The sequence below is a fragment of the Stegodyphus dumicola genome, chromosome 7 (genome assembly GCF_044657685.1).
Source record: "Stegodyphus dumicola isolate Sdum_Otavi_A_Nest chromosome 7, ASM4465768v1".
Lineage (NCBI taxonomy): Eukaryota > Metazoa > Arthropoda > Arachnida > Araneae > Eresidae > Stegodyphus > Stegodyphus dumicola.
The window spans coordinates 123,735,495-123,759,339 of record NC_140774.1 but is presented as its reverse complement, the minus strand read 5'-3'; the positions used below and the strand labels follow the sequence as shown (position 1 = coordinate 123,759,339).

The 23,845-nt window shown below is 31.9% G+C and overlaps 1 protein-coding gene across 3 annotated transcripts in view; it reads left to right on the top strand.

The window, feature by feature from the left end:
• Positions 1-18,144, top strand: part of LOC118185754 (folylpolyglutamate synthase, mitochondrial-like) — a 122,223-nt gene extending 104,079 nt beyond the window's left edge. For all 3 annotated transcript variants that reach the window (XM_085820782.1, XM_085820781.1, XM_085820780.1), the window contains exons 11-12: positions 3,403-3,545; positions 9,206-18,144. In XM_085820782.1, coding sequence (XP_085676908.1) covers positions 3,403-3,545; positions 9,206-9,573 — 511 coding nt within the window. In that variant the 3' untranslated portion in view covers positions 9,574-18,144. The remainder of the gene's footprint in view (positions 1-3,402; positions 3,546-9,205) is intronic.
• Positions 18,145-23,845: the final 5,701 nt, after the last annotated feature.

Here is a 23,845-nt window from a genome sequence, read left to right as displayed (position 1 = left end):
GTATATAAAGAGAATTAAGTAATTTAATTCTCTTTATATACTGTATTCCAAACAAATTTTATAAATCCTAATTTTCATACGATATAGAATCTGCAAGTCTGTCAAAAAGGTCGATACTCATCCTGAAGGAATTAAAAAACAAGTAATATACCCCCTCCCCCCAAAAAAATGAAGTCAATTCCTACTTAGGTCCACAAAGAAAAGTTTTAAAATACAAAAATAAATAAATAAATAAATAAAAATACAAACATAATTTTTTTAATTAAAAATTAAAAAAATTTAATATGTGAAAAAGCTGTATTAAATTCAAGTGTCATTCACTGCAAGTTTAAAAAATTGTATTTGAAAAAAAAAAAAAAAATCTCTTTGAACAGGTCGCTCTAAATAAATCTTTCGGACCCATTCTTGCCATTTTTTGCGGTTTTGCCTCTGCTTAATAATTGCACATAATAGTAAAATTCCAGCTATATAAAAAAAAAATCATCTGATTCGGACAACTTGCCGCAAACATACAGAAGAACAGCGAAGTAATAGATACAGCTCTGTTGACGCTATATCACAGCGTCACGTGATTTTTGCGCAAAATAATTCTATTGGTTAAACGCAGTCTTCGCAAGCGTACTCGTTTGGACGCTTTTACGCTGGTAACGTAAAAGCGCGTTCGTCAGCTACGTTTCGAGCGTACTCGTGTGGACGGGCCTTGATACATTGATTACAGGGTTGCCACGCTACCTGGAAAACCGGGAGAACCGGGAAAAGTCAGGGAATTCGAAAATTGACCAAAATATTCAGGGAAAAGTCAGGGAATTTAAGTATTTTTGTCAAAATCTGGAAAAGTCAGGGAAGTTCATACAACGATCCCGCCAAAAAAAGCGATTTTTGCGCCGACGTCGGAAGAGGTAACTTTTTTGGCGAATTATGTATCACGTGAGTGTCATTCGGGTACCTGGCATAGAGCCAATTTTCGCAGCTCCAATTTGATTGTCTTTTAGAAAGGCAAAGCAACTTTCCCGCAACTTTTGTTTTCCAGTATTCTCGAGAATCGCATGTGCAGTGCATGAACTAAAGAAAGTACCTGTTTTCGTATAAAACAAAATGGGTTTAATCCTAGTATATGGTACTATGGAGGTTAGAATCAAAGAATATGTATTGTAAAGAAGGAAAACCTCTCTGCAACAGACGTGGCTGTGGCTCCGTTCCATCATAGAGGGAGACAGCTGTGCATGTCTGATATATCTGTCACCAAAGCTCGAAACCGGTGTCGAAGTTCGAAGGTCACGTTATCAAGAGTTCATAAAATGAATATCGTTTAAAATTTCTTTAACCACTTGCGCTAAAAAGACGTGCCACGCACGTCAAGATGCTTTTGTCTCAAACCGCGAGCGACGTGAACACCACGTCGATAAGCATTTATCGCAAAAATGAAAATAACGTGGTGCACATGTCGCCTAACAACGAAATTGTTTATTTCTCGAGTTACAGCTCTGGATTGCACTCGCAGATGCGGAGCGGCGTAAATGAGACACTTTACCGCTTGTTATATTGTAGCGTACGGCACCGCAACCGTGAAGTTTAGTCTTAGCGCAAGTGGTTAAACTCTAAAGGAAAAGAAAATATTTTTTGGCGCAAGTAAATTAATTCATGGATTAGTTATTTTCAGAGAAAAAAAAAAACTACGAAAATCCGTTTTTAAAATTATTGCGAAAAATCCAAGAAGAAACGTCCTTTGATAAAACGTTTCTTCTTGGATTTTTCGCAATAATTTAAAAACGGATTTTCGTAGTTTTCTTTTTGTCAAAGAGCGTTTCTTCTTAACACGTGTTTCTCAATTTCCTGTACACATCGCGGAGAGGGAAATTCTGACCGCCAGGTTCCGTCGCCAAATCCCTTGGCAAATTTTCCCTCCGCATTCTAGCGGCGTAATAGCATTTTACTTGTATGGAACCTTTTCTTCTTTACATAGACGTTCTTTGGTTAGAATAATAATGGGATTTGGCGACATCTTGATGCGCAGTAAACGGGTCATTTTGGTCTTGGCGACAATTTTCAAAATCGTGCCAAAGCCTTACCGTATACTAGAATTTTACCGCAAAATCTTTTTTAACCCTTTTTTTTTTTCTTTTTAATAAATACCTTGCCATTTTGCAGTAAAATAAAAAAATAGTAATCAGTCATCTAGGCTAGCCATGTAATATAACTATATTCGCTAAAATATAGATGATTATTCTAATTCAATTTTTAAGTAATTATTTTTATGTTATTCATATAATTTAATGTTGCTTCTTCCCTCTAAATTTATTTATTATTAGTAAATAATATTTCCAAATTTCAGGAAATTTTCTCTGGCATAATCCTGAAATTAATTATAGCAGTATGATGACATACCATCACGAAATTTAATGCACATATTTTTTCCATATGTATGCTGCAAAATAAATATAAAATACCTCAATATATTAAAATAGATTTCTTTCTTTCGTTTAGCTGCAGAATGTCTGCAAAAAAAGCCTTATTTTATTCCAGATTGGGAAGATTCTAATCTCAATCTTCAGTGGAGAAAACAACAACTATTATAATTATATTTGTGTTTTCAAGTGTTAAGGTTTTAAGAACATACCTCACGCAAATTAAATTTACCTAAAATCTAACCTAACTATTTAGCATTGCGTTGTGATTTATAAGGACCGGATAAGCCTCGTGTTGAACTGGTGATGATCATGAGTAATAATTAAATAAAACATATATTTGTTATCCAATATATATATCTTAAATTTTATTAAGTTTCTTAAGTGGAAAACTAAACAAAATTATCAAACAAAGTATACCAAGAATAATTAAGAATAAATGTCCTCTGGGATTTATTGAATAATTAAGTGAGTTTGCTACACAATACAAGTAATACCATAATTAATTTACCTCTTAGCACAGCCAACGTACATTACGCGGATAGACTGGAATTTTCTTGAAACACACCTGGAAAACCTGGAAAAGTCAGGGAATTTCATTCTCCTGTTTGAGTGGCAACCCTGTTGATTAATTCTGTTTTGCTCTTATTTATGAATTCTTGTACATCTTAGAGCAGTTGCATCTAAAACTGGAAATTTAACTACTGATTTTTTCTGTTTTCATTAAGTGTTAGTTTATCGTCTGTTTCTGATGATTATTGCATCAATTAAGACTAATAGTTTCAAATTTTAACAACTTTCAAGTTGCAAAGAAAAAGCTGTGAAAATACATGATACTATTTAAACATTTAAAAGTATGTAATATGAATAATATGAATAACTGTTTATGCATGTACTATGGTATTTCTAAAAATTTAATTTTCTCAATTTTCTGATGCATGTTTGCAGCTGAAATGATTAAATAAGTTCACAGGGCAATTTTGTTTGTTTTTTGCAGACCACCTGTGTTGCGAATACTTCTTTTTAATTGTACAGGTGAAAGAAAAGCTGAAAGCCTTTTGGATCCATTGGCTGATGCACATTTTGATTTAGTTATATTTAGTCCAAACAGGCTCACTGTCACGAAAGATTCTTCTTCAGGTATATATAAATATTCTTTGTTACTGCATGCTAAAAATGCACTACATGTGATTATTGTTGATCATATATATGTGTTTATATTTATATATGTAACTTCAAAGTATAATTATTGAATTCCAAAACTAATGTACTTGCCAAGTATATGTGTACGAAAGAGAAATCTGTTGCACAAATAATAAGCTATACTTTGGTAGCTGTTATGATTTTTTATGCTCTTTTATTTATTAGTTTAGTTAAATTAAAAACTTAAATTAGTTTTCTGTGTGCAGACTCAAAGAAAAATAAAAGTGAGAGAAATGCGAGAAATGTTACTATAGTTGAGGGTCAGCAACCTGTGATTCAGTAAGATCATACTTGTGGCTCTTAAGCAGTTTAATAGTATTGAAAAATTAGCTGCAATACTGCCAAACAAATTTTAATAATCCTGTGCACATGTCGGAATGTGCAGCAGATCGCATGCATGTAAACCTACCTTTAGCTAACCTTGTTTCCCACTTTCACCGACACGTTATTTGGAACTGAGGGCTTTGCTTCATAGAAACTGGCATATTGCAGATTGGCAGCTAGATTTGAGCTGCTATTACTGCAGTAATCGTGAGTTAAATTTTTCTATATGACCAGAGCTATAAGTACCAGAAATGTAGGTTAGAAATTGTAACGTGTTATTGAGTAACACATCACCAAAAAGGCTATTTTTTTGTTTTTTTAACGTTAAAGAAACATAAATGATTGGTAAGTAGCAAATTTTAATTTGTAATAAAATAATGCAAAATAGTTTTAAAAACACAATTAGCCTTGTTCATAGTACTAATATATGAATGACTAAAAATGCTCTTTTTTTTCACTCACACTCAAGACAGTTATATTTTTTACCATGGCAACATAGAAAAAGCAGCATAAAATTCAGATGGACACAGTTCAATTTAAAAGGGAATGAACGAGAAAACTAGACATTTATAGTAATTACTTTGGGCCTTTCAACATGCCTAATCTGCAATGAAAAATTGTCAAATAGTAAAAAGTCTAATATCGAGCATAATTTTTTAACAAAACATGGGTCTTTTGCCAGTATCCCCTCGGAGGTAAAAGAAAGATAGCAGTGATAGAATTGTATTGCAGAAGCAAAAATCAACACCATTATCTAGCGGCTGGATGCACACTATTAATATTACCGCAGCCAGTTTTGCTGTTGCTCAGATATAGCCAAGTATGGAAAACCTTTTGTTGATGGAAAATATATTAAAAAATGCTTTTTAACTAGTGCTGATCACCTTTTTCAAGATTTTAAAAATAAGAATGACATCATGAATAAAATTAATGATACTCCATTGTCAGTAAAGACCATTCACAAGAGAACTGTCCAAATGGTGAAAAATATGATAAGTCAACAAATTGAAGACTTGAAAGTATCATTTGCATTTTCTATTCTGTGTGATGAGTCATGTGATGTAAAATATGTAGCTAAGTTACACTAGTAGTGCAGTATGTATCTGAAATGTCTTTGTAAAGAATAACTAGCTCTACTGCCCCTTAAGGATCAAACTGATGGTGAAGTTATATATGTGCTGCTATTTTGGAAAACACGATGACAAATGAAATTGACATAAATAAATTCGTTTCTGTTACTACTGACAGAGTAGCAAGTATGGTGGGTAAAATAAGTTTTCTTTCTCTAATAAAAAAAAAAAAGGTAGATCATGATGTGCTTTTGTTTTACTGCATGATTCATCAACAAGCACTTTGTGCACAGACATTTCTATAAGAAATAAGATCGATTTAACCACTAAGACAGGAAACCATATAATGGCAAAAGGACCTCTTCACAGACAGTTTTCTGGGTTATTAGAGGAAGCAAATAGCCAATATTCTGATCTTTTGCATGACAAAGTGCACTTCATAGGGTTTCACTTTGTGCCTAAAACACATCAAGACATTCCTACTTAAAAAAGAAATTGAGTATCCTGAATTACACTGATGTGCAAAAATTAAGGACGAGATGGTTTTTTCAATATAACTTTGTACAAAAGCTTTCCAAATCAACACATTTAATATAGTAAGATCCCCAATACGTAAGGACATGAGTAATGTAAGCAACACTTACTAAAAGAGAAATCAGAAGGATAAAAAGAAGCTTTATTAAAAAAGTAGCATGGAGCGCAATGCGACTGAATGCCGAAACATCCCTGTGATGGGTGTCCAGCAAGAAACATCTGGTCTTTAATAGGGGATATGATCTTCTCTGACTGCTAGGCAGGTTTCACAGCGTCTGCCCATGCTGAGAATGAGGGTGTCAATGAGTTGTTGAGGCATTGCTGCCCATTCGTCTTGCAGCGCCAATCGAAGCTCCGAAATCGTTACTGGTGGTAAGGTATGAGCTGCCAAGCATCTGCCTAGAAAATCCCATACATGCTCGATGGGATTGAGATACGGAGATCGTGCCGGCCAATCCATATGTTCAATGTCCTCACTCTCTAAGAGCTGTTCGGCAGCTACTGTGCGATGACATTGTGCATTGTCGTCCATGAAAAGGAACTGCGGACCCATAGCACCTCTAAAAAGATGCACATATGGAAGAAGAATCTCGTTACAATAACGGGTCCCATTGACTGAACCTGCGTCGAAGTTGTGAAGGTCTGTACGACTACCAAGCATGATGCCTCCCCAAACGAGAACACCGCCACCTCCATACCTGTCCCTTTCAATGATGTTCAAGGGATGATTGCGGCTTTCCCGCTCTCTCCAGATGAGTATGCGATGAGAATCGCTACTCAGACTGAATCTGCTCTCATCTGTAAAGAGTACTCATCCCTATTCATTGTCTCTCCAATTCCGGTGTTCCCGGCACCACAGAGAACGCCGATGGGCAGGCATTAGAGGTACACACCGTACAGGGCGTTGTGCAAACAGACCACCACCGTGCAGTTTTCTGGCCACGGTAAAACGCGATATCGGTCATCCAGTCGCCTGTGTCGTATGTCTAGCGATTTCTCCCACTGTCTGCCACCTGTTTCTTCTGGCCTGTAAGGTAATATATCGGTCATCTGCGGGTGTGGTTCCTCGTGGACGACCACTACTAAACCCCCGGATAGCTGTTCCTGTGGTTTGAAATTGTCTCCAAAGTCGTGAAACGATGCTGTGAGCAATTCCGAACTCTGCAGCCACACTTGTCACACTGCGGCCTTCCTCCAACTTCCCAATGATTCGACCTCGGGTAAAAGCATCCAGATGTCGTCAAACAGATTGATTATTCGCCATTTCTCGCTGAGGCAGCAACTCGGTGTGATTTTAACTGCTATACGGTGTGCAATCTCTTTGCCAGAAATACTGATCTTACACCGACAACATGCTTTATACTACTCAGACACTCCCCCATTACGTCTACCTGCATATCTGCGCATGTGCTACTGTACATCACCTTACTTAATCTCCTGATTAATCTTTCTGTCTGCTCTGCCTCTTCGTTCAGCTGATATGCTAATTTTTCGACTTCGTCCTTAATTTTTGTACACCAGTGTAAGTAATGATGAGAGGCTTCAAAATTTTTATTGAAACTTAAAGAGATTACAGAAACAATTCAGGTTGTAATATTAACAGTATATTTTTTTGTCACAGCTAAAAATGCAGGAGAATTTAATAAAGATTTTAGATCTGAAAAGTCTACTCTATCATTTTTAACAAAGCTACTAGTGGCAAAAGTTTGCGAGTTGAATTTTACACCATTCCCAACCACTGATAGAGCTCAACTTGAGTTACAGTTGTTAGATTAAAAAATTAAAAAAACTATGGACAGAAAAGTTCATAAATTTGTTGTCAGAAATAGAAAGCTTAACTAGAGAGACAGAAAAATTTGCTGCCAGATACCAGTGGTTGAATTTTACAAAATGTGGAAAGGTGGAAGAAACTATATTTGAACCATGGAACTGTCTTTCCGATTTTTATGATCAAGTGAAAACGTACATTTGGCATCTTGACAAATTTCAGATCTACTTAGTACTGCGAACAATTACTTTCAGATATGAACGTTATTGAAAACGAATATAAGAAGTATACTTAATGATGGAAGCCTCGAAAGTTGCATGAAGTTGAAACCTTCTGAATATTCACCAAAATTGGAACAACTTCGTGCCTCTACTCAATCCTAAAAATCTCTCTAATATTACATATTTGTCTTTCTATTAATTTTTTGCATTTAATTTGTATTTTAAGCAGAGCTGTGTAATCTACTGAAATTAAGTTTTGCTGTTAGGTTTATTTTAATTAGTTATTAAAAAATTTTATCCATTTCCTTTAATATATAGAATCGTATGTTCTATTACTACATAAAATAAAATGTTTTGTTTTCACAAACATATTTTATAGCTGATAACCATTATATTATTTCTTCTAATATTACTGATGTATGCACTTACATTTGGCTCTTTAAAAAAAATTATTACAACTTTAAGGGGGGAAAATGGCTCTTAACTCCAGAAAGGTTGCTGACCCCCGCCATAGTTCATAAATGAGTTTCTAGACACTGTGACTGAATACTTTAGATCTCTGAATACCAGTAACTCAACTTGAGCTTATGTTTCAAATGAACTTGCTGGCTGCATGGAATTTTTGTATGAAATATGAATAGCCACGGTATATGTTATAAAGTTTTCCATGAAAGAATCCGTAAACAGATAATCTTGTATGCTTTTCTATAATTGGTTAAATAGCAGCATTTTTTTGTAGTTCTGGAAAACTATTTAAAAAGGAATTCTTATCTGTGAAAAAACTGAAAACAAAATTGCCAATAATGTAAATGTATGTAAGTATAACTGTGTTTTTGAAGATCAGATTAGTATATTGTACCACATGTTACTGGAAATAATGCTGCTTTCTTATTTATTACTTTTAATAATGAAATGTGGTAAATGGTTTTATAATGTTCTTAATTAAATTTTGGTAATTACTATGCATTTTTTAAAACTTTTTAAAATTTTAAATGAAAACAAAATAATAAGTGCAATCCCTATTTATGTCATTACATAAATAATAATTAATACTGATATAGTATGCTAATGAAAATGTTAAATTTTATCATGTTTAGAGTAACCAAGCATATAAGTAAGTAACATATTTAAAAATTCTGTTGAAAATTTTTTAAAATTTAAAGTATTTGTTATTATACAATTAATAGCACTTTCATATGCATACATAACTGTATGTATATGAAGTGTACTATTCATAACAGTAAACTTCATTCATAACAGTTTTTTGAGCTAAAAAGGTGTTTTATGTTGAAAAAAGAAGGAATGAATGAGATTATATCCAATAACTGGATTAAAAAAAACTGAACTTTTTTTTAGCTGTATCTGTTTTACATATATTAAGTTTTAATTTATTTATTTTGTTACCTTTTGTAAAATTTTTTATTATATTTTCATATAGTAAGGTAATAATGAATAATGAAAGAAATATTAAAATTCAGGAACTAAATAAAGTAGTTTGATTATAATTTTGTATAACTTTCCGTATGGTAATGCTAAATAATTTTTGAATAAATTTGATTTTAGTTTACATAGTAAAAATACCTCTAAAATTTTAAATAAATTAGAATGCTTTTGATAATTTTTGTATGTACAATAATAAGTGATTTTTTTAATCTTATGATTGTATTTCTTTATGCTTAGATCTCAGCAATTTTTTGGTCGAACCTGAGAAAGAAATGCAGCAATGTATAACAAATAAAGAAATATGGAATCACTTGATCAGAAGTATGCATGAAAATGAGCTAAATTTAGCTCTCAATGGCAATTCCACACCACAAGTGAAGCCCGAAATAAGTGCCTTTAACTCAGAAAATTCGCTACTATTTTCTTGCTTAAGTAGTGCAATAAACTGGTTAAACAGGTTTGATTCCGTTGTTACACATGAATGTGATATAAATGACAAGAATGATATTTTTGCTCAAATGTTGAATAATGCCAGCCATATACAGGTTCTGGTCACTGGAAGTCTGCATTTAGTTGGTGGAGTTTTGAAATTGATACAGTCTTGAATAATTAGTTCTTTTACTCAGATGATGAAATTTATTTCTTTTGCATTATTTTTTATATACATCTACTCTTACATGGCATTCATAGTCATTTTGCATTATTTATTTGTTGTAAATAATTGATGTATACTTCCATGTATAAGCCAAGAATTTTTAGCAAATGTTTGGCTACTTAAGTTTGGGAATAGACTTTATGTATGAATTGAAAACATTTTAGAAATCATTTAATCATAAAAATGATACTGAAGGCTAAACAACTGAAAAAATATAACTTTAATTTTATATATTCATAACATTTATTAATCAGTACTTTTTTTCTAAAATGTGATCTCTTAGCTGTCTGGAAAGTCTGTTGTGTAGATCACTGTAAGTAGCTATTGCGTAAATACTAGAGGAAGCTCACATACCACAGGATACAGCAGTGAATTGAACAATTTTAAAAGTGCTACCTAGAGGGACTGATTAGCTTTATTTACTTATATGCAAGAACTCTCAGTAAACACTAAAGCATTTAGTTTTCAAGCTGGGGAAAAAAAAAAAAAAAAAAAAAAATTCTAAAATGTCTATTTAAAAAAAAAAAAAAAAAGTCTTAGATGCCCACCATCCCTCCATACACACTCGGAAAGACTTCTGTTAACATTACTCATTATCTGTTGCAGCATCTGTAGGAATTCATTTAATTTCTTCCTTAATTCGATGTTTGAACACCTGAATTTTATGTGTGGTGTTAGAGAACTAAACACATGTGATTTCAAGTAGCCCCACAGAAAAAAATCAGCCTCTATGTTCTAGGGTGAACACACTGTTTTTTTCACTACTGCCTCTCTTATTTACTGTCAAATCAGTGGCGTCACAGTTTCATACCCATTTCTTGATAGCATCGGCTAATGGAATAGCGTTATTACCATGAATCTTAACTCTTTTCAAAATTCATGCTGAGTTATTATGTAATTGTTGCCGTTTTTTAAAATGCCTGTACAGCATAAGCATGTTGTGCTTCTGTCCACTGCTCCATTGTTACTAAAAATACTTAACATTTTTTTTTTACATGTTTTTAGTAGAATCTTTCTTCCCACTCCAGCCAAACCAAAACAAGCATTGTTGCTTAATCAATTCACTACTGCACCCTGTATATTGCATTCATTGGAATGTACAGTTATCCATCCCATAGCTATTTCCAATAGAAATTTTTTGAATTTTAGTTTATTTTGTGACGGATAGTTATAGTAAATTTTGAATGCATTGAACAAAGTGGAGTTTGTGAGAAAGAATGCTTATTTCTTTGACCATTTTAAACTTTTTCATAAGATATTACTCTTCGCCAAATACTGATCTATGTGATTGACCCCTTTCGTGTGTTTATTATATTCTAATACACTTATAGGTTTAATCGTGTCATGCACAGAATTTCTTTTTTTCTCACCACTTGATTTCAGGATTGATTTCATGAATAGTTGCTATCATACGCACTAGTCTTTTATCCTTCCATGTAATAAGAGCAATAGGTCCCCTTCTACAAAAGTCATTTCTTCTTTGCATACACTTTTGGACTCTTTTATTAGAACTTTTGGTAAGCCATGGGTTTCTCGTATGGTACGGCAGGCTAGAGTTTTCTTTCTTCATAAGATTTGGATTGTAGAAGCACTGTTATTATAATTGTCTTCATATATATAATGCCAATGACTAAGATATGGCTCCAACACATACAATAGGATTTTTTGCAGCTTCTTTCACTGTCCTGAATAGACTTTCAAGTTGCATATGTATCTAATTTCACTTTCACAAAGCATTCTAACTAAAATTCTGTATTTTAATTATTTTTGCCGTATCATACGTTCTGAAGGTAAGGCATCCTCTGTATAGTACTATTGCTTTGTCTAAAGCTAACTCCTTTTTGGGAATGTATAGGAATTGAAATTTTAAAATAATATCATCCAAAAGCAGTCTAATTTTGCAAAGTCTTTGCCTAGTGGATGTATATACATATTTTCATTCAGATGGAAAAAGTAAAAATTTGGTCAAATCTCATTCTGGATATAGTTTTACGAAATATTGGTGTTTCAACCAAAGAGCCCATTGACCAATAATCTCTCCAGTGTGATTTCTTGGTTTGTCCATCAATACCAGTAATTAAAAAAAAAAAAAAAAAGAAAAGAAAAAGAAAGAAAAAAAAAAAAAAACTTGTTTAATTTCATCAGTGGTAACATTTGTCCATAGTAAGAGTTTCACAGAGTTTTAATGGAATTCTTTCAGTTGAGAGTAGTATATAATGGTTTGTGTAACAATTAAATAAATAAAAAAAAAACTATAATAAAGTACAGCCATTACCTTACTGATACTTGGCATATCATTAAATTGAACAGTTAACCAGGGATGTTTAAAAAATCCTGTAAGGTTGACGTTATATTATCCTTAATCCACTCCTCTTCTAAATCATTGTCACTATGAGATTCTATTACATTTCTTCATTTTTGTTACCTAATATCAGACTCATCACCGTCTTCCGATAAAGTATCACTTATTTCAAAATCACTGAGGCAATCAGGATAAATCAGAGTTTCTTAAACTGTGGGTTGCAATTCCCAAGGGGTTGCGGGACCTGCAGCAGGGGTTAACAAAAATTTTAGCAGTTTTGTGATATTTCTTTAACTTATTATAATAATATTTAAATTACCAAATATTTTTACACAATACATCTGAAAATAGATAACGATAAGACAATATAGTCAAAGAAAAAAAAATGAATACATTTCGACGCATTCTTTTTATAATATAAACATTCATTTTCCTTGCTTTGCATGTGATGCTGTTATTTCATCTGTTACTTATTTAAAATTTTTACATTTTCTATGTCTTAAAATTAGAAATTAAAGTTAATGACGTAAAACTGCAATAATATATTACAGTACAAGTGAAAAAATTGACAGTTTCATCCGACACACACGTGACAATCATTCACGTGTGTGTCGGATTTGCGCAATACTTATGGGGTCCCACAAAATTTTTGTAATAATTATGGGGTTCTGGGGATCGCAAAAAAAATCTCAGTGATAAAAGGGGATTGCGACTCGAAAAAGTTTAACAAACCCTGAGATAAATCAGCTGTGTGTAATTCGTTGAAGGATTCTTCATCGGTATGTTATGTGTCAGGGTTTAAATTTCTTTTTAATAGAAAGGGTATACAACTTGACAGGTGTTTTTTAATTAGCTAGAGAAACTTGAGGTCTGCTGAATAACAATTACACTCCATCCAAAAAGGCACTGACTGAACGAAGCTGAAGTGAAACAAAGGCATATCAATCATGAATTTACTCATGACTGGTCAACAACATTTTGCCATGACGACACGAGTTTACTTGTGGCCAGTCAATGCGTTTACATCGTTGTTGTGTGCTTAATAGATAATAGTATCTTCACTTCTGTCCATAGCATTGCTCAGAACAAGTGAATACTTTTAGTTTATAATTAGCAAAACTGGTAGTCTTTTTTTTTTTTTTTTTTTTTCCTTCAGTAAACTTTTTTCTTTTCGTCATATAGCAGAAATAAAGAATCATTTTTTACTTCTTGCAGGAAATATCTAGTGACTACTTGAAAATGGTTGCCACTGCCAAAGTACAATTCACCTGCTACTGCTAAATGTTGTGCATGTCCAAATATCGATAAACTTGAGATGAATTATTTATCCTTAAATTGTCCTTTTCTTTGTACAATTTTCTTACCTCTGTTTCTCAGTTGGATGATGGAGGTAAATTGGCACTTTACCTTCAGCTTGTCTGATAGATCCAGCTAACTTAGAAAGCGAGTTAGTCATACATATAGCTGAATTTTGCTTTTGAACAGGTTTTCAGTTTCTGCTAAATTTTTGTAGCACAATCTTGCCTCTTGGCTCATTCATGGATGATAAGCTTATTTTCAGAAATATGTGCTGATTGTGATTTTATACTTTAATACCAAATTACGTTTTTATTATATTTTATGAATTTTATAATTTGTAAGAAAAGAGACAAAAACTTACTTTTTTTTTATTGGTGTGTAAATACAGTACAGTAAAGAATCATTGTGTCTAAGTCAGTTTAGAAATTATAATACAGGTAGGCCTCCTGCAGTGTGGTAGGAGCGCTGCTTAAAAATACTGCGTTGTGGGAAATAGCATTGTAGGAGATACCTACTTAATACAAAAAGTGGGATTTGGCTCTAAAAAGAGAAAAACTGCCTTTTATGGTGTAATTTTTTCATTGTTTTTAAAATTTATGTGCATAAAACTTTTCATAAAAAACTTAAATAAAATTTAACATCATATAAAAACAAAAAGATTATGATTTCAAGTCAAAATCAAAAAGCAAAATAATGTTAGACTCACAAATTTATTCCTCATCATCACTTATTATTAGTTGTTCGAGAACATTTGACTGGCTTTCTTTCAAGATCTCAGCTTATTTCATCATCAAGTTCCACTGCACTTCCAGTAGGCTTAGGTTTAAAAAAAAAATGTCGTTAGAGATTGTTTGCTCTTGCTTTGCAAATCTTTATAAATATCTTGATAGGCAGATAAGCAGTTTTGAAGATTTCTTTTAAATATTTCTGCTCTTTCTCTGGCAGTGGATTGTTCTCTAAAAAATCAGATTCCATCTATTTTGCCACATTTAAACATTTTTCTATATCTTTCAGAGTGAACTTTTTGGTTTCTTCATTGAAAACAGTTTCAGTGAATCCATCACCTTTCATTTCATGTGCAAAACTTACTATAATTATTATACTCATGCTGAATTGGCTCAACAATATTTTCTTGACTGACTGTTTCTGGTAATAAAGATTTCCAGGAAGCATTTAGAGATGACTGGCATATTTCTTTTAGGACCGAGCCAATAATTTCTATAAAATTGAAAATTGTCTCCAAGCTTCACTGACTACAATATCTGTAGACTCTATTTTCTCCAAAATTAATTCAAATGATTTAAAAGTCACAATCATTCCTTGATTCAAGGGTTGCAGTAGCGGAGGGGTGTTGCATGGTAAAAATGCAGCCTCAACGTTGGGGTGATTTAAATCAGTTGGACGCAAGGGTACATTATCTGAGATTAGTAGGACTCTGAATGCTAAGTCCTTCTTTTTGAAATATTTTTCTACATCCAGACCAAAACAGTTATGGAATCAATCTTTAAATAAATGGCCAGTCACCCATGCCTTTTTGTTGGCTATCTAATACACAGGAAGTTTGTTTTTATTGCACTGTTTAATTGAGCATGGATTTAGTGCTTGATGAATGAGCATTGGCTTGGTAATTAAATCACCAGATGCGTTACTGCATAGAAATAGAGTTATGCAACTTTTTTTTTTTTTTTTTTTTTTTCCCCATTCTTTGAGATATAGGTCCTGTTAAGCATTTTCCCCATGATAATTCTGTTTCATCAGCATTAAGCATTTGGTCAGCCAAATACCCCTTTGTTCAAATAATAGCTATTAGTTCTGCTAGATATTTTTTTGCTGCCTCCTCATCTGCAGAGGCCTTTTCCCCTTGTAGGTGTATGTTGTGCAGTGAATGGGGTATTGTTTTGAATTTTTCAAACCAACCATTGCTAGCCATTAATTTAACACTGTTTTCATCAGCTAATGACTGTCCCATATGTTTTAAATAATCAAATATTAAGGGTCAAATCTTTTTGTTTAAGTGCACTTTTATTTAAAAGCAACCATTTCTTATTCATATCTTCTACCCGTAATATTAGCACTTCTTCCATTTTTTCCCTTATAGGTGCTCTCAGAAGAACATTTTTCATGAGCATAAATAATCTGGATGTGACTAAATTCCTAATCTTTTCTTCCAATTGCTTATTCGACCGAGTAGTTGACTCAATTAAATTAAAATGCCTACCAATATCAGCTATCTGCTCTTGATTTTTAATTCAATCGAAAATTTCTATCTTTGTTTGAAAGAGATATAAATTTCCTTTTTAATGACAGTCTTTTCATTCTATTGTTAGGGCTAAGATTTTTTTTCATTCAGTTTTATGGGCAGTAAAAATCACGTACCTTCACTGTGTTGTTAAAAAATATAAAGCACTTGTTTATAGCTGTCCCAGCACTAAAGTAAGTAAAACTATTAAAAGCATTTTCACCTACTTTTTTGCATTAAAATGGGGAACTCCAATACAAAAAGCAAACGCTCAACAGAGGACACGAGAAAGACTTTTCTTTTCCTGTGCTCTGTGTCACTGAGCAGTTATGTTAATGTGCACTATACTAGCAGTCAACCTAAGTTGAGAACACTGAATATAGTAGAAAGTGTTTGCATCCACCATAGAGTATAGTTCTACCATTCTAAGAAGTCGTGTTGTAAAAATTACAATATGAAATGTAAATATTATTGAGCAAAGAGAATGTAAAGAAAAAAAAAATATGTGAAGCAGTAGATTATATTGTATCTAGCTCTTTATTTTAAAATGTGTTACTATCACATCAATCATTCGATGACCAATAGGAGGCCATCCTCTTTCTTGGCAAAACTGCAAATAGCAACCCCAACTTCACCCCACTCACTGAGAAAAGCAATTAAGCACTCATTCATTCCCTGACTGGGATGAAAAGAAAGCAACTGCTGTGCTGAAAGATTTTTAAACAATAAATAAAATTCTTAATAATTTAAATTTTTATTTTTACTTTTGAAGTGATAAACATGGAGGTTATTTACCCTAGAATTTAACTATTAGATTCAACTGCAGCTTCACCTCGTAAAACAATTGTTAAATACACTGGGTTATGGCAAGAATCCAGCAAATGTGTGATGAATTTGAGGAATCAAACAACCACGGGCAGTTGGGTGCATACAATCCAAGCAAGACTTTTTGTACTCTTTACAGTAAATTACTTTATCCATGCTCAGAATGCCTACATAAGATTACAATACTAGAAAGCAAGCAAGCCATAGCTGTCATGCAAAGATGATGCACAATGGAACAAAGAGAATGAATGTGTGTCCGTGGCAGTTCCTAGAATTCCTGTCTAGGGGTAAGTTTCTGCTTTGTGTGCTGATGCGCTATGTCGGTTAAAGGTTTATCCAACTGAAGACTAAGGGGAGCTGCCACACATTACCTAAACTACATTGTTAAAGTACCATGCTGTAAGAAACTTTCCACATTTTTCTAACCGCTTTGGAGCGAAAACGTGTTGTAGGAAGCCTACATGTATTAGCAAAGGGTCATCGTGCAAAAGTCACTTCAAATCTTGTAATTTTCAGGATGTGGTAAGTTTAATCCAATGGATAATAAAACTTGTTACATCCTAAGAAGGAAAAGTTTTTATGGATTTATAAATTCTGCAGTTATTTATATACTATTTTTTTGCATATTAATATAATAATGAAAGCATTAAATTCAGATTTCTGCAGATGTGTATAAATTAATGTACATAATATTGTATTTTGCAGCAGCAGAATTGAGCAATTAAAGTAACAGTTCTGAGTGTTGTGAAATAATGTCATTTTATCATGTATTTTGCTTGCAGTTATGTGAATCTATTTTCAGTTAATGCTTTAGTAGAATAAAGGCATTAGAATGTTTTAGGTTGAAGTATATTTCTAGTCTTTTGTCCATACATTGAAAAGTAAGGACCACCATGGGATTATTTACCATATAAATTGATGAATAGTTGAGCATATTTTTAGTAATGTTATTAATATCACATCAAAGATTTTTTTGTTTCTATTTTGATTATATTTTATTGTCTAGAATCTAGTATTGTTTTATTATTTGCTATTCATGCTGTTAATTGTTGCTTTTAACCTTTTCATTCTTGTTAAGGAGATTCTCTTGTAGGTCTGTGACCTTGGAGTGCTGAATGTCATTATGTGCTCATGGTCTTTTTGTTGAAATATTTGGATTCTTTTATGTATATATATATATGATTTAATTCTTTTCATACATAAAAAATCTGATTTATGCAATTAAAAATTTGAAACAAGGCAAAGGCAATTCGAAACAATTGCTAATAATGATTATATTTATACATTTTGTTCTTTTCTGTGCATTAACATGGCAGAAAACTCAAAAAATTCAAAAGATCGGTGCATATTATATCCTATACTATATCCATACTATATATGTAAAACATTGGAGTGTTTTGACTATGTAAAATATGTCTAAATCTTGTGTGTTTTACAAATTATAATGAAGTAAAAATAATGCCTATAGTAACAAACTTTAATGCTTCAGATATTCCATTAAGTAGTTTCCTTGACATTTTGGTATCATTTATGCTATCTTAAAGCTTCTTTTAAGACATTCCATGTTTATCAAATTCGACATTGTCGGCCATCAGTGATACTTCATTCCCATATTGCATGTGATATAGTAGGTCTACGAAGGGAAACTGAAGCATAGATGTGCTGAGAGCAAATATGTTATTTGACATTTTTATATATGGTGCATTTTGTGACATGTAAGTACATACATATATAAACATGCATAATTTTCATTATGTATTTAAACTATATTTAAATTTTCATGAGATAATCTGGTATGCCAAACTTTTTGTAAAGTAATAAAATATTTTTGTATCAATAAAATTAATTCACTGGAATGTTTTTCTATTTGAATTTTAACTTCTAACTTTAAAATAATTCTAAGTTTAAAAAGTTTATGAAATGTTTCCAAGCATTGCCATACAATCTTTGACTAGAAATGAAGTGGTAACTGTTGACTGGAAGAAAAGCAGAGAAAACATTTTGCTTGTAATCAATAATAATAGCATACAGAAAGCATTTTGCTTGTAATAAAGTGGCTTCTCTGCTGACTAGGAATGTAAATTTTGAAATTTGAATAAATTAGTAGAAGAAGCATTTAAAAAATTTTTGTGTGTTTAACTTGTTACATATCAAAATATCAAGCAAAAAGATTTAAGTCTGAAAGAAAATGATACAATTGTTAAATATTTTAGTGCTGTTTGTAATTGCAACCAAAGAAAAGCTAGATTTAAACTTTGGATTTTACAAACAGCATTGTGCAGTTTGCTTAAACAAGGATTTATAATTGATGAAAAATTAAGAAGACATGTAAATTTCTCAAGAAGTGCAGAAAAGACAAAAATTGGGAAGTTTTGAAATTGCTTTTCTGGAGTGATTTCTAGCTATAAATATAAAGCTGAAAAATGTTTCTATTTCTAAAGCTTTTCTGACTTATTCGCGAACTGCTAGGAAAGAATATGATATCAACTGACATATGGCTATAAATTGGAGAAAGAAAAATGCAGCATTATTAATTCAAATTCATGTCAGAAGGAAGAAGTAGATCATTATGCACTTGATAACTGGATAAAAAAAAAGTTTTACTTGAGCTGCTAAATAAATATATAAAATTTACATTGCAGATGAAACTGTACTTTGTTACAGAACATACAGTATGGATCCAACAATTAAAAAACAGCACTGGTTATTAACAAAAGCAGAAAACCTTGATGTTTCAAAGGAGTCAAGAATTTACTTCTAGCTTACCATAGCAACAAGAACTGATTGATGAAAAGTAGTGTTTCTACTGGTTTTCTTTTGAGTGGGACAGCAAACTGAAAGATTAAAATATAGTTTTACTTACAACTCTGCAGCACATGTACACTGTGGGGGGGGGTGACAGTTTTGTATCTCCCGTTCTATTGGGCCGATTGACGAAATTCAACTTGTGTTTATGTCTCAAAAGCGTGACTTAAATTATGTATTAGAGTTATATAAAGCTTTGTTCTAATATAGGTATTCTGACACAAAATCGGACTGTTTCTGAAATAACATACCAATTTTCTTCCATATTTCGATTCTACGACTCAAATTATGCCAAACTACTACGTTTTGTAAAGATAACACGAGTAGTTTTTAAAAAATTAGCTCTCAAAATTTTTAACTCCTCCATGTTAATTGAACTTGTTATATATTTATCACTTTTCTCATTAAACTTATTTGGTTCTTCTTTACATTTTGAAATTTAGGTTCATTCCAAATAAAATTCGCCCATTTTTTATGATTTATTTTTAAAATTTGTATTTATAAATAATATTTATAAATTTTTCGAATAAAATTTTGAATTATTACCTATAAAAGTTTTACCATCATCTTAAAGTAGATGTATTTCTAAGCATACCTGCAAAAAATTAGAATTTTTTATCCAAAATTTCCTAAGATATACGTGAATTTACATATTGGCACGTTTTGAAATTTGGCATATTTGTCATAAGCTATAATAACACCAAACGTGGTTTACACACTTTATTAAACTTATTTGAAAGAACGAATTTTTCCCCCGTTTGTCTACAATGAAAAGAAAAGGAAAAGAAAATTGATTGCTATTAATTAAGAAGTTCGCTAAGTGAATTATTCTTGGCGCAAACTGAAAAAAATGCACCAAGATAAATTTTTAAATTTCTCACCAAAAATTACAAAATTTAATATCTAGGCATAATTTGAGTCGTAGAATCAAAATATGGAAAAATTGACATGTCATTTCAGAAAAAGTCTGATTTTGTGTCAAAACACCTATATTAGAACAATGTTATATGTAAATCTAATAAATATTCTAAGTCACTCTTTTGAGACATGAAAAACGCAATTTGAATTTCGTCAATCGGCTCAGTAGAACAAGAGGTATAGAACTGTCCCACCCCCTTTTTTTGGGCGCAGTGTACCTATAATTCGTTCCTGAAAATATAAGTTTCTCTTCCTGCAAATACAACTGCTAACAGTCAACCTTTAATTTTAGCATATTGCAAAAGTTTTCAAATATCAATATGGAAAAGATATTCAGTAAATCATGAACAGAAATGAATTTTGTGAAAATGCAAACACTTCAAAGGATATAGCTAAGTTCATGTCTCTGCTAGAGGTTTTGCATATTATAGTCAATGCAAAGGGTTAATCCCTTAAAATCAGTTAAAACGGTTTTCGAAAATGTGGCTTTTATGTAGAAATTATGTAGGAATTGCAAACTATAAATAATATTTCAGACGACAGAGGAAAGTCATGAAGATTTATTTTTATTCATATGTCAATTCAGAATGGTATTGAGACAAGGTGTATAAAAATTGACCAAGAAAGTGTTAAAAAAAGCTACAGAAATTGACAGCGAAAATGATCTCAATAGAATCTGGAAAGGCACTTCAAATTCTAAGAAAAATTCTTGAACGAAAAGGTGCTGATCAAAAAGGCTATCAAAAGTTCTATGATTGAAAAACTGCTGTTGAATAATATGAAATGAGCACAGAATAGTTGTTTGTAAGAGATAAAATTTCATCAAGAACGTAATTATAAAAATATCTTTGTAAAAAATTTCAAAATTACATAAATAGTTTAGTTTTAGAATTAATTTTTAATTCTTATTTTAATATTAATTAAAGAACTTGTTGTTAGTTATTATTTTATTTGAAAAGTTTGAAACCTGTATCATGGTTTGCAATGCACAAATGGCCATCTATTAAATTCAATTATGTTTGGAACAAAAGTGATTTTAATATTTGGTAGGTACTGCAGTAACTGAAAATCCAAACCAGTGATGGTAATAACACTAGAGTGTTCAATTAAGTGTATTCGCAACTGAAGAAGGAACTACTGTAAAAACAGACTCCTTACCAAGGAATCTGTAAAATCATCAAGCATTACATTGAAGGTTTCACATATCCATTAAAATCTTCAACAAACTTCACGAATCCATTTCTTAATGGCAAGTGCAGTGTTAATAAGAAGTACTTATAATACAGTTTACCATAATACCATAATACTGGTAACGGTACAGTACAATACGGTTTACCATAATACTGGTAACTGCAAATGAATTCACAGTGGAAATGTCTTCTGAGATTTACGGATTGCTGACTCTCTTTAAGCTAGCTTGGTTTGTGGCATTGCCCTTAGTGGTGGAAAATCCTCGCTAGCAATACTGATTGGAGTTACTCAGATCAGTACTCAAGTTCAGTGTATCTTCATTGATTTGTTTTACCATTTCTCTGAGTGCTGTGAAATTTCCACATTAAGAGACCTGGTAAAACAAATCAATGAATCAAACATATTCCCATTTAGTATCAGAAATCAAACATATTTCCATTTAGTATGTTACTACATCGAACTTTTTATTTCTAAAGTCTGAATTTTGGTCAGAAGCCCATGAAAAAAATTCATGATGCAAAAATGAACCTGAACAAAGGTAAGAAAAAAAAAAAATCCCCAGAAACAGTTCTTTGACCAGACATGTGAAATTAGGGATATCCTATATACTGTGGTTTTAAGAAATTTATGAGAATTACTTTGACATCTTCATTTTTGACAAGTTGGCATTTAATGGTTCTGGAAGATCATTTATCTTATGTAAATATTGAAGGAAGTGGGTCCCAGGACTGAGCGTTGGTGTACAACAGCTTTAAATAGCTTCCTCTTGGAAAGAATATTGCAAATATAATAATTTAGAATGTTTTTTTTTTTTTTTTTTTTTTTTTTTTTTTTTTTTTTTTTCAGATGTGAACATAGAATTTAATGCACATTTTGTAATTTAGTAGTATATCAGAGTCTCAAATTTTATCAAATGCGTTTTCTAAATAAAGAAAGCATCTGACTACTTCGGTCTTCTTCACAAAGGCCTACGTCGAGTATTCTGTCTCAGTCTAGTTTGTGTACTGTAGTAAGGTCTTTAAAAAACTCATATTGGCTTGAGTTGATCAAGTTGTCCTTTTCTATATCATTAGTTAATTAGATCTGTAGAATTCATCCAAATATTTTTCCTAAGCTGGATAGTAAGCTGACTGGCTGATACTTTTGTTGCTTTTGGATATTATTTGTTTGTTTGTTTCAGAAATGCTATTACTATTGAATATTTCTACTGGCTATAAAAAGTAATTTAACTTTAAGACAGGTATATTTAGTTTTAGTACACTTTGCTTTCAGGGCAGCTCTTTAAGTACATTACACGAATCCTTTTGATTTTTGAATCTTGAATGTTTGAAAAAATTTTTTTGAATTTTTTGGATCTTGAGGTTTTTGATTAATTTCTGGGGATGAGGGTAAGATATGATCAGTTATTTTCTTTGTGGCAGGTTATCAATGAATTCGTTGACTTCTTTTCCTATTTCAGAGTCACTGGTGAGATTTGCAGAGTTATGTCTTTTTCAAAGTAAGCAGTTTCATTTGAAGTGATTAAAGGTTCAGTGCTTGGATAATTTTGAGTACTCAAAATTCTTGGTAGTTTCTAAATTCAGTTGAGCTCGAAGTTTACATTATCTTACCGTGAGTCTCATCCATCTGAATGGTATTCTGCTGCTACGTATGAAAGCTTTCATATTTTCTGATTCATTATTTTTATTATAGTGTCACAGATGCATCCTTAATGTTTGGCACTTCTATTTTTCTCTTAATTTATTGCTTATGTACTCCACACAGAAGTTGATTTCTGTTTCAGTTTTGTAAAAACTTTGTTTCTGTGATCTTAGTGTTGAGATTGTGAGTTTCACTCTCAATATCTGGAATGTTACTGAGTCTGAGATATGCGTCTGGGTAATTGATACTGCTTTTTGAAGATTTTTTAGTTAGTTAATTTTAGTTGTTCAAAATCATACCGCGTAAATCTTAATAAAAGATGGCCAGAGCTGATGAATAACTTTCAGATAAAGAATTTGAGCACTAATTTTTGTTATGACAATGTCCAAAATTTTCCGCCATGCTGGTGTGATAGTATATTGTTGGCTGTTTGAGAATTGTTAGTTATTCTTTCTATTCTGAAAAGAGTTGAATTTTAAGTTTTTTTTCCAAGTGAAAATAGGAAAACCTATTTCTAAATGCCAATAAAGAGCTTAAATGCAAAAATCAAAACTTTGGGTTACATTTAAATTTACAGTGCATACACATATTAATTTACAGACCCATCTTTTCATTCAGTGAACTTTCTTCTTCCTCTTTTTTTTTTTTTTTTTTTTTTTTTTTTTTTTTTTTTTTTTTGTCTTTTTATTAAATTAATTAACGCTTTTCTTTCACATGTCTTTATCTTCATTTCTTTAATTCTTTTGATATGAGACAGGACTTTTTTTTTTTTTATAGTTTTGCATTTGATTTTGAGGATGATGAGAATTTATCTCTCAGTCTCTGACTTATCATTTAAATTAATTAAATTTGCAGAATAGACTAAGTCTTTTTTAATGCTATTACCCTTATTTCCAAATGACTTTGTTTCCTGCGGAGACGATAATTTTAAAGAAATGACGTAAAATACTGTTGCGTGCCTACGGGTCCGTAATAGATTGAATGCACGTAGCTCCGATGATA